The following is a 17,005-nucleotide window of genomic DNA, read 5'->3' on the forward strand; positions in this document are numbered from 1 at the left end:
TTTGATGCGACCACATTACTAGTCTGTTCTGCTCTGTAGTCTGAAGGTTATATATTAATACATTTAAAGAAACCATGTTTTCATAGATATACTAATCTTACCGTAAACCTTGACCTCATAGTGCTTTAAGGTCTCTCCAGCCTCATTAGTGGCCACACAGGTGTACCTCCCAGCATCCTCTTCTTTAGCACTGAGAATCTGCAGAGTTCGACCGCCTGTAAAACAATCAGAAACTTACACTATTCTGATGTTTTTGTATTCATAGTGTCTTCTCTTCATGTGTGATTTCAAACCTGGAAGGACTCTGATGTTGCGACTGGATTCGAATGGAGTGCCATCCTTGAGCCAGGTAATCAGAGCAGGAGGGTAGGACTGGACTTCACACACCAGTGAGGTGGGGCTGCTCAGGGTAACTGTGACCTCCTCTGCAGAAGCATCAGGTCCCCACCCAGCAATGGTGGGAGAGACTGAAAAAGGGCAACAACCCAAACAAGTTCAGCATACAATCAAAGCATTTGATTGTTTTTTTTTATTAAAAACTTCTATAAGAGTAAGAAGAGATGTCTTTGTACCCAGGACGTTGAGGTTAAAATGGCGGCTGCGGTCTCCTGCACTGTTAGATGCCAGGCAGCTGTACCTGCCGGTGTCAGCAACTTGGGCCTCAGAGATTTGGAGAAAACGGCCGTGAGACAAAACCTGGTGGCGCCTGTCAGGCACAAACAGCTGTCCATCCTTCAGCCATTTAATTTCCGGTACAGGGTTACCTGTCAAATTTTTCACAGGAGGATTAACCGAGTTGCAAAGTATAGCTTTAATTTTTGACCAGCAGGTAATGTAGTTTACCTGATGCCTCACAAGTGAGAGTGATGTTGTGTTTCTCCTTTACTTTAGTGTCCACCACAGTTCCCTCTTCCACAATGCTTGGTGGGACTGTCAATCAGATCAGTTCAAATGTTATCTTTCACTCTTTATTGAGAAACTTTAAATTAAAATATAAACCACAACATTTATTTCCTCTTTACCAAGGATGTCCAGGTCGAAGTTCTTCCTTTCCTCCCCAGCGCTGTTAGAAACAATACAAGTGTACCTCCCAGCATCCTCTATTGCAGCATGCATTAGACGCAGGCTGCGGCCTCCTAGGGGTTAAACATGTTAATTATAGTAATTTATATATTGCCATCATGGAATGTATTCAAAGGCTAGATCATCAAAAAACACATTTCTAGGAAAACAAACTATACGCTATTTGAATAACTCCTTATTTGAGCTTTTGCACTCACAGCTGTTAAAACATTTACAAAACAATTTAATGAGATTCAACACTAATTGCATCTGTCTAAAAACAGCTTTGTCTGTGAACCAAGCTGGGAAGTAAAACAGTTCAACTGGCTTTGTGAATTTTATTTATATCCTTGGCTGCTTCTTTGGCTCAGGCTGTTCTGATATCATATTTAATTATATACAAGTTTTTTTTTTCAATGAACAACTTTAACAAAACATCAGGGAGAAAAGATCTGAAAGTAAAAAAAGAACTGACCTGAGAGGACGCGCACTGAACTGGTTGTTTTAATCGGCTGTCCGTCCTTCAGCCAGGTGATGGCAGGAAGAGGGATGCCAGAGGCCTCGCAGTTCAGGGCAACTGGGTTCTTCACTACAACACTCACGTTTTCTGGAAACTGTATCTGGCCAATTATACTTGGTGGGACTGGAAGGGACATGAGGAAGTAAGAAATTATTTAAAATTAACAAACTAAACTGAAGTTCAACAGTTAATATACACAGCTACAATCACAAATTCCTACCATGTACACTGATGTCATGCTTGCTGTCCGCCTGCCCTGCAACATTAACAGCAATGCAGGTGTATCGTCCAGTGTCTGACACCTTAGCATCTTTAATCTGCAGGAGCCTCCCTTCATTTAGCACCTTGGCACCAAGCTGGCCTGTGATGGGCCGTCCATCTTTCAGCCATGTGATTGCAGGTCGTGGCACGCCCTCCGCTGCACACTGTAGGGTCACATCGCCTCCCTTTGTCACAGTAACGTCATCAGAGTCGCCTTCGCTGCGTCTGATGAAAGGGCGGACTGAAGTGAGAAAAGCAGGTGAGTTGATGATCTTTTAACAGATGTTACGGACTTGTAGCAAAGTCACACCTTATGTATAGTAAATTGTTCCACATTATTACAACTTTAATTTATATACCATAAACCTGCAGGTTGTACTCCTTGGAAGTGGTTCCAGCTGCACTCGAGGCAGTGCAGGTGTAGGAGGCTGCATCCGTTTTTTCAGCACTGGAGATCTGCAGCTGGCGACCTCCAGACAACACCCTGATCCGCTGATCTGTCTTAAGTTCAGAACCTGGAGCGTGCATATTATATTTATTTATTTATTTATTAACCACACGCAATAGATTATAAAATCCCTATGTCTCTTACAAATAAGGGTACACATACCATCCTTTCTCCATATAAGGCTAGGAGGTGGTATGCCACTGGACTCACACACCAGAGTGATGAGACTACCTTCAATCACTGTCAGAGGAGACACCTCTTCTGAACCGCGGATACTGGGAGAAACTGTAATGGCAATAGGACACCAAGAGGAGGCGCTCAAACCCAAACAAGAAAAGTGATACGGTTGCACTAAAATTTGAAATGAGTGATGTTTAAGTTGTAATGATGGGCTGTTGAAGCAAAACTGAGAATACAAATAATGACTAAACAGGAAGAGACAGGAGCAGTTTACAGGTTTATATGTGACTTTAAATATATAAACTAAAAGTTACATTTAAAAAGTTTTATTTGGTCAAAATTAAGGCGAACTACTTCCTACAAACAAAGTAACCCACAGGCAAAATTACTCACCCCAGACATTAAGGTTGTAGTTCTTTTCTGTTTTGCCAGCAACATTAGTGGCTTCACAGGTATACCTGCCTGAATCTTGCACCTGGGCACTATCGACCTGCCAATAAAATGCATTAACAAATCTTTCAATGTGATATTACATCAATAAATGAAGCAAGGGTGATACCGCCACCCTGTTGTATAATGTACCTTGAGCAGGCTGCCATCTGCTGAGACAGTCAGGCCAGGCTTCCTGAAGAGCGTGCGGCCATCTTTGCGCCAGGAGAGGGTTGGTGGAGGGATTGCATCACTCTGGCAGTGCAGCTCAACGGGACGGCCGAGCATCACTGTAGCGTTCACCTCCTCGCCTTTGATGTTAGGTGGCACTGTGGCAGACACAAAGAAAGTCTGTAAAGGCTCTTCACATGTATAACATGAAAACTCTCAGTAGTCCTTTCACATGAAGGCTCCCTAAGTGCCCCTAACTGTTCAAAGGTCTTCATTAAGTGCTCCTTTAGGCTCTTCTAGGTTCGGGTATGACAGCACTGTTAAACCTGTCTAACACTTCTTATGTGGACAGTGTTAAAAACAAGTTAATGAAGCCTAACCTACATGCACTGGGATGCTTAATGATTATGGGCCATCTCCCCCTGAGAGTATTATCACAACTAAAGACAGGGGTTTCCCACAGTTTAAAAGAATACTGGACATGATTTTGAAACACTAGTGGAGTCATAGCACACACATAAGAGTTGAGAAGACAGGAGTCAGTCCTTTTTTTCTACAAGAAAGTCCCCATTTTCAAATGAATCTAGCCTTGTTTAGAAAATGACTTCAGGCCAATTTCCTTAGTTTGCATTTTGGTTATTGGACAGACAGAGTCCAAGTCATCAGGGGAAGGACAGAAACAGGCCCTCAGCTCGGTTGTTTGGCTAGACACAGGAAGCTGCTGAAGAATGGTAGCAATTACCACAACAAATCTGCCTTTATTTCTGTGGACAGGCTCTTTTTGATCTCTTTTAGGAAACACATGTTACATAGTTGTGTGCATTCTGTGCTCCTATGTTCAGAGACAGTCATGCATAGATAGCCACACACACAGGCACACATGTATGTAAACTACTTATCCTCTTTTGCCACAGTGACATTTACCTTGATTAGACTTGTATAAGTGATTTGCTATTGAAATCAGCTCTGTGCGGGAAACTGACAAGGTTTCTTATTTATGTTAAAACTCAGTCAAGCCATACATCCTGTGCACATGTTCTGCTGAAGGGCTTCGACAGATATTGTTTCACCATACTAATTCACATTTCTGTTTCTGGCTCCCTGCTAAAAGACAGACTACAACTGCCCATAGACATTAGTAAAGCAAGCAGGAGAAGAAGGAACAATGATAGAAGAAAAGCCTATTAAATATATTTACATATTATGGCAAGACGATGCAAGATTTTTAAGTCTGGGTCATGTATGAATGAATACATTACTTTTTAAATGGTTTATATTGCTCATATTTCCAAAATATCTAAAAAAAGTTTCTGCTTTTCTCCCACTCTTTCCTCAAATTTCACAGTCTACTGGAATAACCTCCAAAAAATAAGCATAAATAAAATTACTGAAAATTGTGTTCTTGAAGAGTTTGATAGAGAGTTTGATAGAGAAGAATATATATTTACTAAAAATGTGTTATTTTCTCACCATAAACTCTGAGGTCGTACTCTCTGTGTTGCTCTCCTCCAGCATTCACAGCCACACAGGTGTATCTGCCTGTATCACTGACCTGTGCACTGTTCAATGACAACACTCTCCCACCGGATAAAACCTAAGAGGAAGACAGAAACTAGGTCAGAGACCGGGTAACTGTGAGCAGAGCGCACAATTCTTTTTTTTGTTCTATTGCTCATCGGAGCTTCAAGGCACAACCAGCTTAATCACCTGTATCCCATGTGAAACGCTTGCCACAGGGCTGCCATCTTTGAGCCATGTGAGGCTAGGCAAAGGAACACCGGTGGCCTCACACTCCAGTCTAGCAGCTTCATTTACTACAACTGTTACTGTACCGCCTCGGCTGGAGATACTCGGAGGTACTACAAAGAAGAAGTGTTGTTGGCATGTTACCTCAACTTTATACATATAAATGATCAGCAATCTTCTGTTTAAAGTCTGACATAAGAAAGGTCACCCACCATACACCTGCAAGCTGTGAAATATCTCAGCAACTCCAGCCAGGTTGATGGCTACACATTTGTATATCCCAGCATCAGACAGTTGCGCCCGCTCAATTTCCAGCACCTGGCCACGCTTCAGAAGTGTCACACCAGCTGCACTGGTCAGAGGTCGGCCATCTTTGTACCATGTGATAGCTGTGGTTAAAAAAAGGAATTCAAAGTGCTTTACATGAGGAATGTCAAGGACAGGTTTAGCTAAAGGAGATCTTACATTGAGTCTAAAAGCTGCACGTTCATTGTTTTTGTAGAGCTCATATTGATGGAATGTATCACCTGCTGTAAAAATTTAAAAAATTCATGCTTAATTACAGTGGATTCAAGTGTTTATCTGTACCAAGTGCGTTCTGTTCATCAAACTATGAGAATGGGAAGAATGTGAAGCTGCCTGTAGGGAGTCATCTGAGATCAATTTTCTGCTCTTCCTTTAATGGTCAAAGATAAAAAAAAGCTGCAGCAAAGCCAATTCCAGCTCAGTGGTCAGAGGAAACTACGCCCTGCAGGCTATGAGTAAGCACAGCACGACCGAGGAGGACGTTTTGTGAAGTATTCTTACCAGGTAATGGGCTGCCTGTGGCCTTGCACTCAAGTTCAGTGGGATATCCTGAAAGAATGGTTTGGTTGATGATCTCTCCATGGTCAGGGAGGATACTGGGAGGCTCTGAAATACACACACAGTATTACACACAAGAACAACAATTTATTAGATGATGTCTCCACCTAGTCTCTTGATAACAGAAGGGAGATGTATGATAGAAAACAGAGAGATTGCTTTGTGTATCTACGTTACCATGGACACTAAGTCGAATGTGCTGTTGAGCTTCACCAGCTGCGTTAGTGGCCAGGCAGGTGTATTTCCCAGAATCTTCTAATCGTGCCTCCTTGATCTTTAGTGTTCTGCCTGCTGATTCCAGCTGTGGTCAATATAGACACACAGAAGACACAGAGAATTTAGACTTTCCATTCATGTGTGTGGGAGAATGTTACTCTTTACAACAGAAATAAAAATCTTTAAAGTATATTTTTCATTCAATTTGACATTTAGTGTTCAACATGTAACTTGTTGCCGGTGTTTATCATAAGAGAATTCATATACATCTGTGCATCAGGGAACAAACCTTTAGATGCTCTTTTGATGTGTCAACAGGTCGTCCATCTTTAAGCCAGGTAATGCTGGGAGGAGGGATCCCACTGGAGATGCACTCCAGACTGATGGACTTCTGGAGAACCACTGAACGTTCAGCAGGCCCAGTGGTACGAATAGATGGAGGAACTAGAGAGGTGTGGAAGATACACTTACTTAAAAACAGGCTCAAATGATAAACAAAGAAAATTACAGAGTCAGGTAACTATTTACCCACTGTGGAAGTTTTCCTGCAGCTTGCATTTAGAGTGCATACATTAAATTAAGATATGCAAATCTATTAGGATGGTTGATTTTACTTCAAAGCATTTAGATTTTTGTTTTACCTTGGACAACCACATTGAAGTCCCTCTCATGGTCTCCAGCCTCATTAGTGGCCACACACTGAAACCGAGCTGTGTCAGAGACCTGAGGGCGGGAAATAACCAGTCGTCGCCCACTGGCAGCAACTCGCAACCCTTCGCCCTGTCTGACAGGTTTTCCATCCTTATACCACCTAGAAATAAACAGTTTTAACAGTGACTCTCAGTGTGTGTGTGTGTGTGCTATTTGTTTACATTGTTTCTATGTATGCAGACAGGGGTCTTACGTGATGACAGGTGCAGGTGTCCCAGTGGCATGACACTCCAGCTCCAGAGGGCTGTTGATTATTACTGTGCTGTCTGTTACAACATCTGCTCCGTCAATGAAAGGAGGAACTAGGGGAGAAACATAAATCTCTGTCATTTTGAAATAGTATTTCATTGTATGTGATTCAATAAACATTGAGCTAGGGATAAAATTCGCTAGCTGCTTTCTGTGAAGTTTACATGGAAGTCAGACATGCGCACAGTGAAATGAAGTGGCAGGTGTCAGTTTCCCACACAGAATGCACACATGCTGCAGAAAGCAACAGCATCAGATCACATTTCACAGGAGTTGTCGTGGCCGAGTGGTTAAGGCGATGGACTAGAAATCCATTGGGGTCTCCCCGCGCAGGTTCGAATCCTGCCGACAACGCACAACAATGTTTTTTCAGCTGTTAAACTAAGCATGGTAGGACGTAGTTATTGGAGGGATGTTATCACAGTAGACAACAACAGACAAAACACTTTGCATTTATAAGGGGTTTTAGGTGGGGCATTCAGTTTACAGGGTTTTAAAGACTCAACTGCTCTGTGGATTACAGTCTGTGACATTCCTGTTCTGGCAGTACAGTAGTGAAGCTGAATAGCAACCCTAGCCACAGACACACAGGAAGAAACAGCAACAACAAGTACGGTGGAGCCTCTTGAGGAAATAGAGCGATAGTGTAACTGTAAAACAATAAAAATGATGTCCGGTTCAAATTATATACCTAAAACTCTGATGTCATATTTGACCTCCTTCTCCCCGGCGATGCTTGTGGCTGCACAGACGTAGCGTCCCGAGTCTGACACAGTGGCTGAGAGAATTTCTATTTTCTTCCCCTGATCAAGCACACGGACACTTTCCCCATCACGCACAGGAACGCCATCCTTCAGCCAGGTAAGGGAGGGTGGTGGATGTCCCTGTGCCTCACACTCAAGAATCAAAGGTTTACCGAGGACCACTTTCCTCTCAGTGGGCCCATCATCGCCTCCTGCAATGGTAGGAGGTACTGTGGGGGGGGGGGGGGGGGGGGGGGAGATGAATGAAAAAAGAACAGAAAACAATATCTTATTTATATGTAACACTTTTATCAGCAAAACATTAGTGTTAAAAACCTCTAGTCTGCATTCATTTTTAAGCTCTTCATGGATCAAGTAGTTTGCCAAATTTCCACAGCTGCTGGAAATTAATCCTGAATGCTACAAATACCCTAATGTTTTGCAAATTATCCCAAAAGCCTTAAAGCTCACATTAACACAATAATGAGGCTTCAGAGCTCAACAACAGACATCAGAGGGGTCACAAACACAGAGACAATGGAAGCTTTGAGCTCATTTCCTATAGTTTGAAAACCTGATTTAGAAACAAATGGCGTCTAAACATTTTAACTCTAAGCTGACACACACACAGCACAATAAAAACAGATTTCAGAGATCGGGCTCTTACAGTAGACATCCAGCTCATAGCTCTTCTCAGCGCTCCCGGCCACACTGGTCACCTTGCAGGTGTATTGACCAACATCAGATGCCTGTGCCCGAGGGATCTTCAGGTAGTGGCCTCGCTCTACATACTGAGCCTGTCTGTTGGACAGAATGGCCTCTCCTTTTCTGTACCATGTGATGGTGGGAAGCGGGACTCCACGTGCCTCGCACTCTAGTGTTACCATTGTGTCGAGCAGCGCTGTCACTTCTGTGCTTAGGTTACCTCCTTTGATGGAGGGGGGCACTGAAACAACATGTAGTTAATGGTTAGATGGTCAAATACACACAGGACATTTACACACCCACTCAAACTCATCTTGTCACATATGGGCATTTGGGTATCTATTTTGTGTCAGTTGTCTTTGAGCCTAGTAGTCTTCCTGGTTATTAGAGGTCATCTAAAGTAAGACCAATATGACCAACATGATCTCATGGTATATTTCTGCACTCATTGAGCTCACACACATTGAGCTCTAGCAGCCCACTGTTCATGTTGAAAGCAAATAATAAAGACAACATGCAGGCAGAGTGAGACCTTGTTGCAGACTGTACTTTTTAATGATTTTCCAAAATGGAAGCTTACCATAGACACTAAGGTTGAAGTCCTTCAACTGCTTTCCAGCTGTATTCACAACACTACACTGGTAGCGGGCCTGGTCCCCAAGACGGGCACTTTTTATCCTCAAAACCTGACCCCTGTTGGTGACCTCTAGATTGGGATCACCAAGAAACACTAACCTAAATAAAGGAAGGACAGAAATAATTGAACAAAGAATGTTTAATCTCACAATTTTTATATTATTTTGTAAGTTTTCAGATGGCACTTACTTCCTGTCCTTGTACCACTGGATTGTGGGAAATGGCATTCCTTGTACTTTGCATTCAAGAGTGATGTCTTGTTTGAGAATAGCTGAAACATCTTGAGGAGAGCCAGACCCTTCAATCGATGGAGGGACTAAGGCACAGACAGTTATAAGACCTCAAGACCAAAACCTCACAAACAAGAGAGTATTAGTTGCCTGTCTATAGGGTCTTTACTCACCCAGCACATCCAAGAAAAAGTCTTTTTCTGTGCTGCCTGCAACATTGATGGCTTTACAGCTGTAGCTGCCTGCATCTGTTGTCTCTGCCTTCAGTAGTCTCAGGGTTTTTCCCATGTCAAGAATTTGAATGGAGTTACTAGCAACTACCTGTCAACACAAATAATTAAATCAAACACAATCACAACACCATAACTAAAAGTTTAGGGGAATGCTGTCTGACAGTAATTATCTGACAACATCATGATAATAACATCTAAACTAACAAAGCTGCAGCTTACAATCGAGAAAAAAACGGTTGGCAGCTGCAAGAGACAAAGATTTATTCAGCTGAGTGATACCATTTAAAAAGTACACAAAACATAAAAAACATTCAATTGTTGCTGAGAGCCAAAAACATTCAGAGAAGAGCATCTTGATTTAGATTACTCATAATGAGCAGATTAAAGTCCTCACTCTGACGTTCCCATCTGCGCCTGGCAGGAAAAATCAGCAAAGCAGCCAAAGGAAGAAAAAGCAGCCAAATAACTAGGATGTTACAGCAAAGTGAATGCTCTGTTCTTGCATCAATTTATCATAATTATTCTATCATTATTGCTTTAAGCATGCTGAAACTGAGGCTAGTCTCTGTTGCGCACATAAACAGGATCCACACTGGTTTGAAGTCAGCACCATTGGACACCCTGTGATCAGACCCTATTAAGTTCGTATGTGTACTTTCATTCATGATAAAAAGAAAGTTCATTTTAAATTCCTGTTGAGTTCATGCAGTTATTAGGTTGTATATCACTCAGAACCTGTATTTTACTTTTGCACTGATGCAAAGAGAAAAATTACAAGGAAAATACATGTCAAAAGCTTTTTCCAGTGGAATTTCACTTACAGGAATTCCATCCTTGTACCAGGTGACAACAGGAGTTGGACTTCCTGTGACGTCACATAACAAGTTGATGGGCTGACTCAGTACCACTGACAGGTTTCCTGGCCTTTCACTTTCGCGGAAGTCTGGTGGCACTGTAGAAGTGTCAAAGGTATTTAATGTAATGAAAGAGTATTTACAAGTGATGCAATGATTTTTGTAAAGTGAACAGGTTAATCACCATTAACTTTGAGCTGGTACTTTCTCTCAGTGGATCCAGCATCATTCACAGCAGCACAGACATACTCCCCATTGTCCAGAGGTGACACAGAGGCCAGAATCAGCAGCGTACCATCTTCCAGGATGGATACGCCGGGCTCGTTACCTGTCAGCTCCTGACCATTACGCAACCAACGAATCACTGGTTTAGGAAGACCTGGAAGAAAAGATGAAGACAGAGAAACTCGTAGCAGAACTTTAGCATAGCACTCACTGTAGGGAGCAAGAAGCAGTGCAGTACCTTTGGCAGGGCAGGGAAAGGCGATACGCTGGTTTGCAACTCTCTCCTGCAGAGGACTATTGAAGGGGGGCTCCAAGATCTCAACCACAGGGGGAACTATAAAGAAGCACATACTTAATAAGATACAGTCCCACTTCCTTGTTCTCTTCCTTTGTATTTCTTGTATATTTCTAAACTCTAAATGCATCCTTCTTCTTCCTTAGTCAAATAAACATAAACATTAGTGGCAGACTGATTCAGGACACCAACCTTGAACTAGAAGCTGAACTCGAGCCTCGTCTCGGCCTGCAGTGTTGGTGGCCGTGCAGATGTAGATTCCTTCATCATTCAGTCCTACATTTCTCAGTGCCAGACTGCCATCAGGTGTCACAAGGAAGGTTTTACCATCCTTAGTCCAGGTAAGTGTTGGCGCTGGGACCCCTATCACCACACAAGGCAGCTCCACTGGGTGACCTACCTGGACCTTCATAACCCTGGGGCCAGCCTGAATACTAGGAGGAACTGCAGGAGAAATAACAGAGGATTTACTGAGCATTATTTATCTGGACCTGCATGTTATTCATCACACAGCTTTAATGGTTTAATGTTAAACCACGTGATATAACCTTACCCAAGACACTCAGCTCAATGGTTTGTGTTAGGTTACCAGCAATATTGGAGGCAACACACACATAAAACCCACTGTCTGACACTCTGGTCTCCAAGATCTTCATAGACCCAGAGGGCAGCTGGGTGTGCCTGAAAGGAACAACAACACACAATCTTTAAGGCACAAAAACAAACAAATTAAACTGTAAAGTGAGAGTCTGGGTGCAAAGCTTCCAAATACAAAAACACACACCCTCATACACACTAATTGCTTCCACTCAGTGACTTATTCAGTTATTACTGTAAACAGATACGCTAGTCATTCTTACTAATCCACCAATCAACTATAATTACAGCTGCTGTGGCAGGCACACAGTGAGTACAAGAGATCACAGGGATGAGTATGATTGCTCAGTCATCTCACAAAATCATCTCACAAAACCACAAACAGTACCCTCAGGTCATGAGGACTTGACAGACAAAGCTCTGAAGTTCTCATGGTCGTGTAGAATTATAAGTCTCACTCTGAGGTTTAAGCCAGGATAATATGATTTTGCCAAAAGTTTGTTTATATAAGGGAAAATGTCATTCATTTTTAATGCAGCATACGAAAATATATGTGATGTAATTTTAGTGAAAATGGAGTATTTGTGCTGTGTACCATCCAAGGTTGGTCACATCATCAATACCTGGGAGAGAAAGGAGAAATAAGCTGCCTCTCTTTGGCCCAGCTGATGGTTGGAGGCGGCACACTGTGGACATCACAAGGCAAAATAGCATTCTCGCCCTCAATCACCGACATCCACATGGGCTCCGTTGAGCCTCCGGAACCACCATCGCTGGAACGAGGTCGCACTGGGCAGGCAAACACAAATTTAAGTCAGACATTAAGCTGTCCAAAATGAGCTAATATGATGGGAGAGATTAAACTGAATCAAGCTGAATGTCTAACCTGAAGTTACTGTGTGTTTAAAGTTTCCTTAAACATGGGACAACTGAAAAGTCTGCTCCAGTGTGTGTATCTACTTTGTGCTGTGTAGTCATGCAACAAAAGCTACTTGTTTGCCTCATTTCTGTTCAGATTAGGTTTACCATAGACAGTGAGCTGGACCTTCCTGGAGGTGTAGCCGGCAGCATTGGTAGCTGTGCAGATGAAGTCTCCGGTCTCATTTCCAGAAGGGTAAGTGATGAGGAGGCTGCCGTCAGAATCCAGGGAGAAGGTTGGACCACCCAAGTTCAGTGGTTCCCCACCCTACAAAACAAATCACAGCATGGAAAGGGCAGGGGCCAGAGTTTATTTCATTATGTCAGCTTTTTTTAACGCTCAACATGGTGTCCAAAAGAAAGAGAGAGAGAGAGAGAGAGATGTGTGGTTTGACCTACTAAGTGCCTACATTTATGATTTGACTCTTGCCTGCTGTTAAATAAAGAGGCTGTGAATAAAATATGGATAGTTATAAAATGTGATGTTAGTGCGTCAGGATTGTGCCATATCTGGGCTTTTGACTCTGATGTGACTAACTCGATCTGACTTGATTGATGTTATAAAGAGAACCGCAAAGCATTTAGAGGGAATCACATCTGCACAGCTGGTGCAAAACTTAGCAGGGTTTAGTTTCATACGTCCCTGTAGCCCTGTTATCTTTAACAGCAAAGCTTTTACAACTTAGAGAAACTAGTGTAGAGGACGGAAACAGAGGGAGGGACTGTCCACACACACACACAAAATGGCACACACAGTACAAATTGACGGACACAGGTAGAGCTGATTTCATGGTGCAGCACATCTGGCACACAAGTGCTATTGTCATGGCAAGAGCCAGAGACAAAGGAGTAAACAGTAAAAATATGAAGCAGTCCTGACTTTTGACACAAAACAACACAAAAACCTGTTGTCTTGTGGTTGAAATTATGCATCCACAGCTGGAATCTTTTAAGTAGAACATAGCACTTGCCAAAACTGCATGACAACGCTGCAAGAATACACATACTGCATGTTTCCATTCTAAATAATAGCAGTCTTGGGAGTGGGCGCAACAACAAATAAAGGACAGCATCTAAGCGTGATTTTTCAAGTAAGTGTTAAATGGTTCTTGGATGTGTGCAGAGAGAAAGTCTGACTGTGATATTGATATATCTCTTGTTGTGGATGGATGGCAAATCAGACAGAACAGCCACACCATCGTCCTTCTCATTGGACTTTGTATATGGTCAGATGCCAATACAGACCTTGCTCCAGGTGATGTCAGGAGTTGGTACTCCACTGGCACGGCAGGGCAGAGAAATGGGTGTTCCTTCAATTGTGCTGAAAACTTGAGGGCCGTGCTGAATAGTAGGAATCACTGTAAACACCACAATAAAAAAATGAACCAACTCAGTGTGTGTGTTTGTTTATACATATATTTAACAGACGTCAACACAATCTAGTAGATGTGTTTGTTCTCAGTATGTGGGGGTCGTCTGCACGTACCAGGTTTGCAGGAAAGATCAGCATCAGGAGGCTTCTTAAAAAATAAAATATGCTACTGTGCACAATGGAAGATGTTAAATAAGGACACTAGTTGCACTCTTTGGAAAGTATTTCTAATGAGAAGCAAAGTCTAAGTCATACACTGACCTGCATAATGTAAATATTCTTTGTATATTAGGACTGACCTAATTTCTGAGAGAGCTAGTGCTTTTTAATGTACATTCTATGAACACTTCCTATTCAAGCAAGGTAAAATCTGGCAACTTCTGACTTCAGTATAAATGAAGAACACATTTTTCCCCTCTCACTCGCTGTGCTTCAGCCATTCCCTTGGCAGCTACAGGTTTTAATGCAACCTCAAACATAATCCTTAAGAGCGTCTACAGTGTAAAGACGTAACAGGGTGAATGAGGGTGGAGAATATTATGTCTCGTAAAACATTTTCAACAGACATTTTCTCACAGAAGAAGTTTACACTCATCATTGTAGGAAAAAGCATACATCTGCACTATCCTTGCTTTCATGTTTTACTGCAATTGTTTTAATAGTGTCTTTAGATATTATGTGTAATAATGTAATAATGTAAATACTGAAGAAACCTAACATTAACATAGCTAGTGCTCCAAAAATATCCACTAAATGTTTTCAATATTTAACACATTTTTTGGACATGTGTGTAGGCTACCATAAACGTTGACTGTGGTCGTGTGGTTGGTGGCTCCAACAACATTCTCGGCCAAGCAGGTGTAGTCACCGGCATCATCCAGCTGAACTCTCTCGATATGTAGACTGCCATCCCTCCTCACTGTCACATACTGGTCTGACATCACCTGAACAGATTGTATATTAAGTAAGTAATGTATATGATAAAAACCCCTGGTTATTTGACACAGGTGGAAAATAAAAGCCATTAAAGATGTGTATAATATTTTTCTTTCTATTTACTCTCACCAGGCCATAGTTGTGTAGCCACTGCCTCTCAGGCAATGGATTCCCAGCAAGCAGCACACAGGGAAGAGTCACCTGCTGGTCCTCGATCACACCGAGCACGGTCGGACTCATTGCAATGACAGGTGAAACTGCAGAGACAATAAAGAGGAATAAGAAAGATAAAAGGAGGGTAAAAAATGATGAAGCACACTGATAACAAAATAAGAAAAAAATCCAGATCTCAGAAAACTACTTTAAGTCTAACACCGAAACAACACATCACTGCAATCCAGTGATACCATATGAACATATGTCACAAAATGCAAAGAAAATTAACAAACTGTCCAAACCTGATGTGGACCTGTGGATTGTGAGATGGTTTTATATATCATCTCAATTATTTTTAGTCAAAATTAAAGGAAGAAATGTGTGCTTTGTACCATGTGATGAGTAGAGAGTGCCTGGTTGCCATCAAAACATTAACAATGCAGTATATACAGTATACAACTATTTTCCACAGCTGCTTAAGCTACAAATCTTTTTTCCCACATGTGTACCTTTTTTATGCACAGCACATACATATAACACACTGCATGAGATGTAGCATCACATTTGCCTGAAAGGTTTTTGGGTGTATTCAGAGACAACAATGGTGTCACATGTGGAGACAACAGGGTGTCGGCGAGGAGAATTTGACGACCACCCTGATTGCCTTGGGAACACTTCCTCTGACACACACAAGCACATACATGTTCAGCGGAAACGCCAACTTCCCGATTTCAACTACGCCCCATTTTTTGTCTGTATTGGGTGGATCTGGTGAGGCAGTGTTGTCAGTAGGGAAGTGGGGCAATGGGGCAGTAATATATGTCATCTGGGTGGGTCTGTGCTTTCTAACCTTTGGCCCACATATAAGTGCTCAGTGTGTTTCCACTATAGAGAAACAGTGAAACTGAAATAGTGGTTAACAAGGCACACATGTTCAAACACACCCTCTGAAATGTGCTAATGAACTCACACTCACATGTAAAGGCTAAAACAGAAGCAAACACACATGCAAAGACATGAGTCAGACTCAAGTGTACTATGTGATGTGAAATAAAATGCTTTGGGCATAAAAAAGGAGATGTGATCTTCAACATGATCAGATATACTCCGAACAATGCATGTGAAAAGATGCATTTTGTGAATTAAGATCATCAGTCCTTTGTCCCAAGAACCCAAATATAAATGGCAATGTCCACTTTGTTGATGCATGAATAATGTTTGACATTTTAATAAACTGTTCATCCTTGGAAAATCCAAAAAAAACATAACTTTTCATTTGTTGTTCTTACCTAGTCCAGTCACAGTGATGCTTGCCTGAGTTTGAATCTTGCCAAAGTGGTTTTGGGCTTCACAGATATAAACCGCCTCATCCTCCACCCATAAGTCTGCAACAAGAACATTAAGATGTAAACCAGGTAGCTGTATAGGTCAAAAGTAAAAAAACACATTTGACAAAAAAGCTTACTAATAATTTGTAGGTCTCCTTTCTTCTGAGTGATACTGCCATGTAAGCGTGGTCCGTTGAAAAGTGGAGAGCCACCCTCTCTTCGCCAAGTGACCCGAGGCTCGGGGTAACCTTGGGCGTGACACGACAGGGTCACATTGGAGCCGATGTCTGAAGAGACATCTGACGGCTCTCGGGTGAACGTGGGTGCAGCTGGAGGGTAAAAGAAGACAAAAAGTTTAGGAGATACCCCTTCAGCTGTATTGCATTACACAGAAAATCAAGCTGTCGATCATGTTTGCTGTAAATGTTTTTTTATTGATTTCTGGAAACTGCCCGCAGAACAGTGTGCTATACAAGGGATTTTTGAAATGTGGGAGGTGCAAGCCTTCCATGTGCAAAGTTCACCATACAGAGATATGAATACAACCCTGTGTAACCTTGCTTAAGACTAAACCAGACACATTTTCTTCTTGTTCTGGCAAATGAATCGTTCATTAGACTCACAAAAGAAGCCTTTGTATCACTACACACAGGCATTGCATACTATTATACTGCATTTGGTGAGACATATCAGCCTAATGTTCTAAGGCTCCAGATCACACATTTAACTCACAAATATTCTACCAACAACACCTTCTTCCAGAGAACATATGCTTGTATCAATTGTACATCTGGCCCCATAACCAGGTTTCACAGCTATGCACAAGTTCACTGAAGAGATAGTCTCCAACAGAGGCCACCAAAATTCCACTGTACTTCCGAGTAAGCTTCTGTTTAAATACTTAAAACTGGGCTTCACTA

General features: G+C 42.1%; 1 protein-coding gene and 1 non-coding gene across 2 annotated transcripts in view; one reads left to right on the forward strand and one right to left on the reverse strand.

Annotated features, from left to right (window-relative positions):
- hmcn1 (hemicentin 1) overlaps nt 1–17,005 on the reverse strand; it is a 61,830-nt gene that overhangs the window by 16,255 nt on the left and 28,570 nt on the right. Inside the window, exons 16-51 of the mRNA XM_028403671.1 lie at nt 16,223–16,414; nt 16,047–16,142; nt 14,731–14,858; nt 14,465–14,609; nt 13,539–13,651; nt 12,402–12,561; nt 11,999–12,164; nt 11,332–11,459; nt 10,971–11,222; nt 10,722–10,817; nt 10,443–10,637; nt 10,226–10,356; nt 9,345–9,492; nt 9,131–9,257; nt 8,886–9,040; nt 8,268–8,546; nt 7,549–7,830; nt 6,802–6,910; nt 6,539–6,708; nt 6,187–6,341; nt 5,859–5,982; nt 5,625–5,729; nt 5,030–5,206; nt 4,779–4,930; nt 4,542–4,665; nt 3,054–3,229; nt 2,865–2,961; nt 2,454–2,576; nt 2,203–2,358; nt 1,803–2,084; nt 1,538–1,705; nt 1,023–1,136; nt 844–930; nt 573–764; nt 294–467; nt 102–215 (exon numbers count right to left, since the gene is read on the reverse strand). Of these exons, the coding sequence (XP_028259472.1) occupies nt 102–215; nt 294–467; nt 573–764; nt 844–930; nt 1,023–1,136; nt 1,538–1,705; nt 1,803–2,084; nt 2,203–2,358; nt 2,454–2,576; nt 2,865–2,961; nt 3,054–3,229; nt 4,542–4,665; nt 4,779–4,930; nt 5,030–5,206; nt 5,625–5,729; nt 5,859–5,982; nt 6,187–6,341; nt 6,539–6,708; nt 6,802–6,910; nt 7,549–7,830; nt 8,268–8,546; nt 8,886–9,040; nt 9,131–9,257; nt 9,345–9,492; nt 10,226–10,356; nt 10,443–10,637; nt 10,722–10,817; nt 10,971–11,222; nt 11,332–11,459; nt 11,999–12,164; nt 12,402–12,561; nt 13,539–13,651; nt 14,465–14,609; nt 14,731–14,858; nt 16,047–16,142; nt 16,223–16,414 (5,592 nt within the window). The remainder of the gene's footprint in view (nt 1–101; nt 216–293; nt 468–572; nt 765–843; nt 931–1,022; nt 1,137–1,537; nt 1,706–1,802; nt 2,085–2,202; nt 2,359–2,453; nt 2,577–2,864; nt 2,962–3,053; nt 3,230–4,541; nt 4,666–4,778; nt 4,931–5,029; nt 5,207–5,624; nt 5,730–5,858; nt 5,983–6,186; nt 6,342–6,538; nt 6,709–6,801; nt 6,911–7,548; nt 7,831–8,267; nt 8,547–8,885; nt 9,041–9,130; nt 9,258–9,344; nt 9,493–10,225; nt 10,357–10,442; nt 10,638–10,721; nt 10,818–10,970; nt 11,223–11,331; nt 11,460–11,998; nt 12,165–12,401; nt 12,562–13,538; nt 13,652–14,464; nt 14,610–14,730; nt 14,859–16,046; nt 16,143–16,222; nt 16,415–17,005) is intronic.
- On the forward strand, nt 7,130–7,211 carry trnas-aga (transfer RNA serine (anticodon AGA)). The gene has a single exon. It is a non-coding gene; the product is annotated as a tRNA-Ser (tRNA).

The sequence above is a fragment of the Parambassis ranga genome, chromosome 4, assembly GCF_900634625.1.
Source record: "Parambassis ranga chromosome 4, fParRan2.1, whole genome shotgun sequence".
Lineage (NCBI taxonomy): Eukaryota > Metazoa > Chordata > Actinopteri > Ambassidae > Parambassis > Parambassis ranga.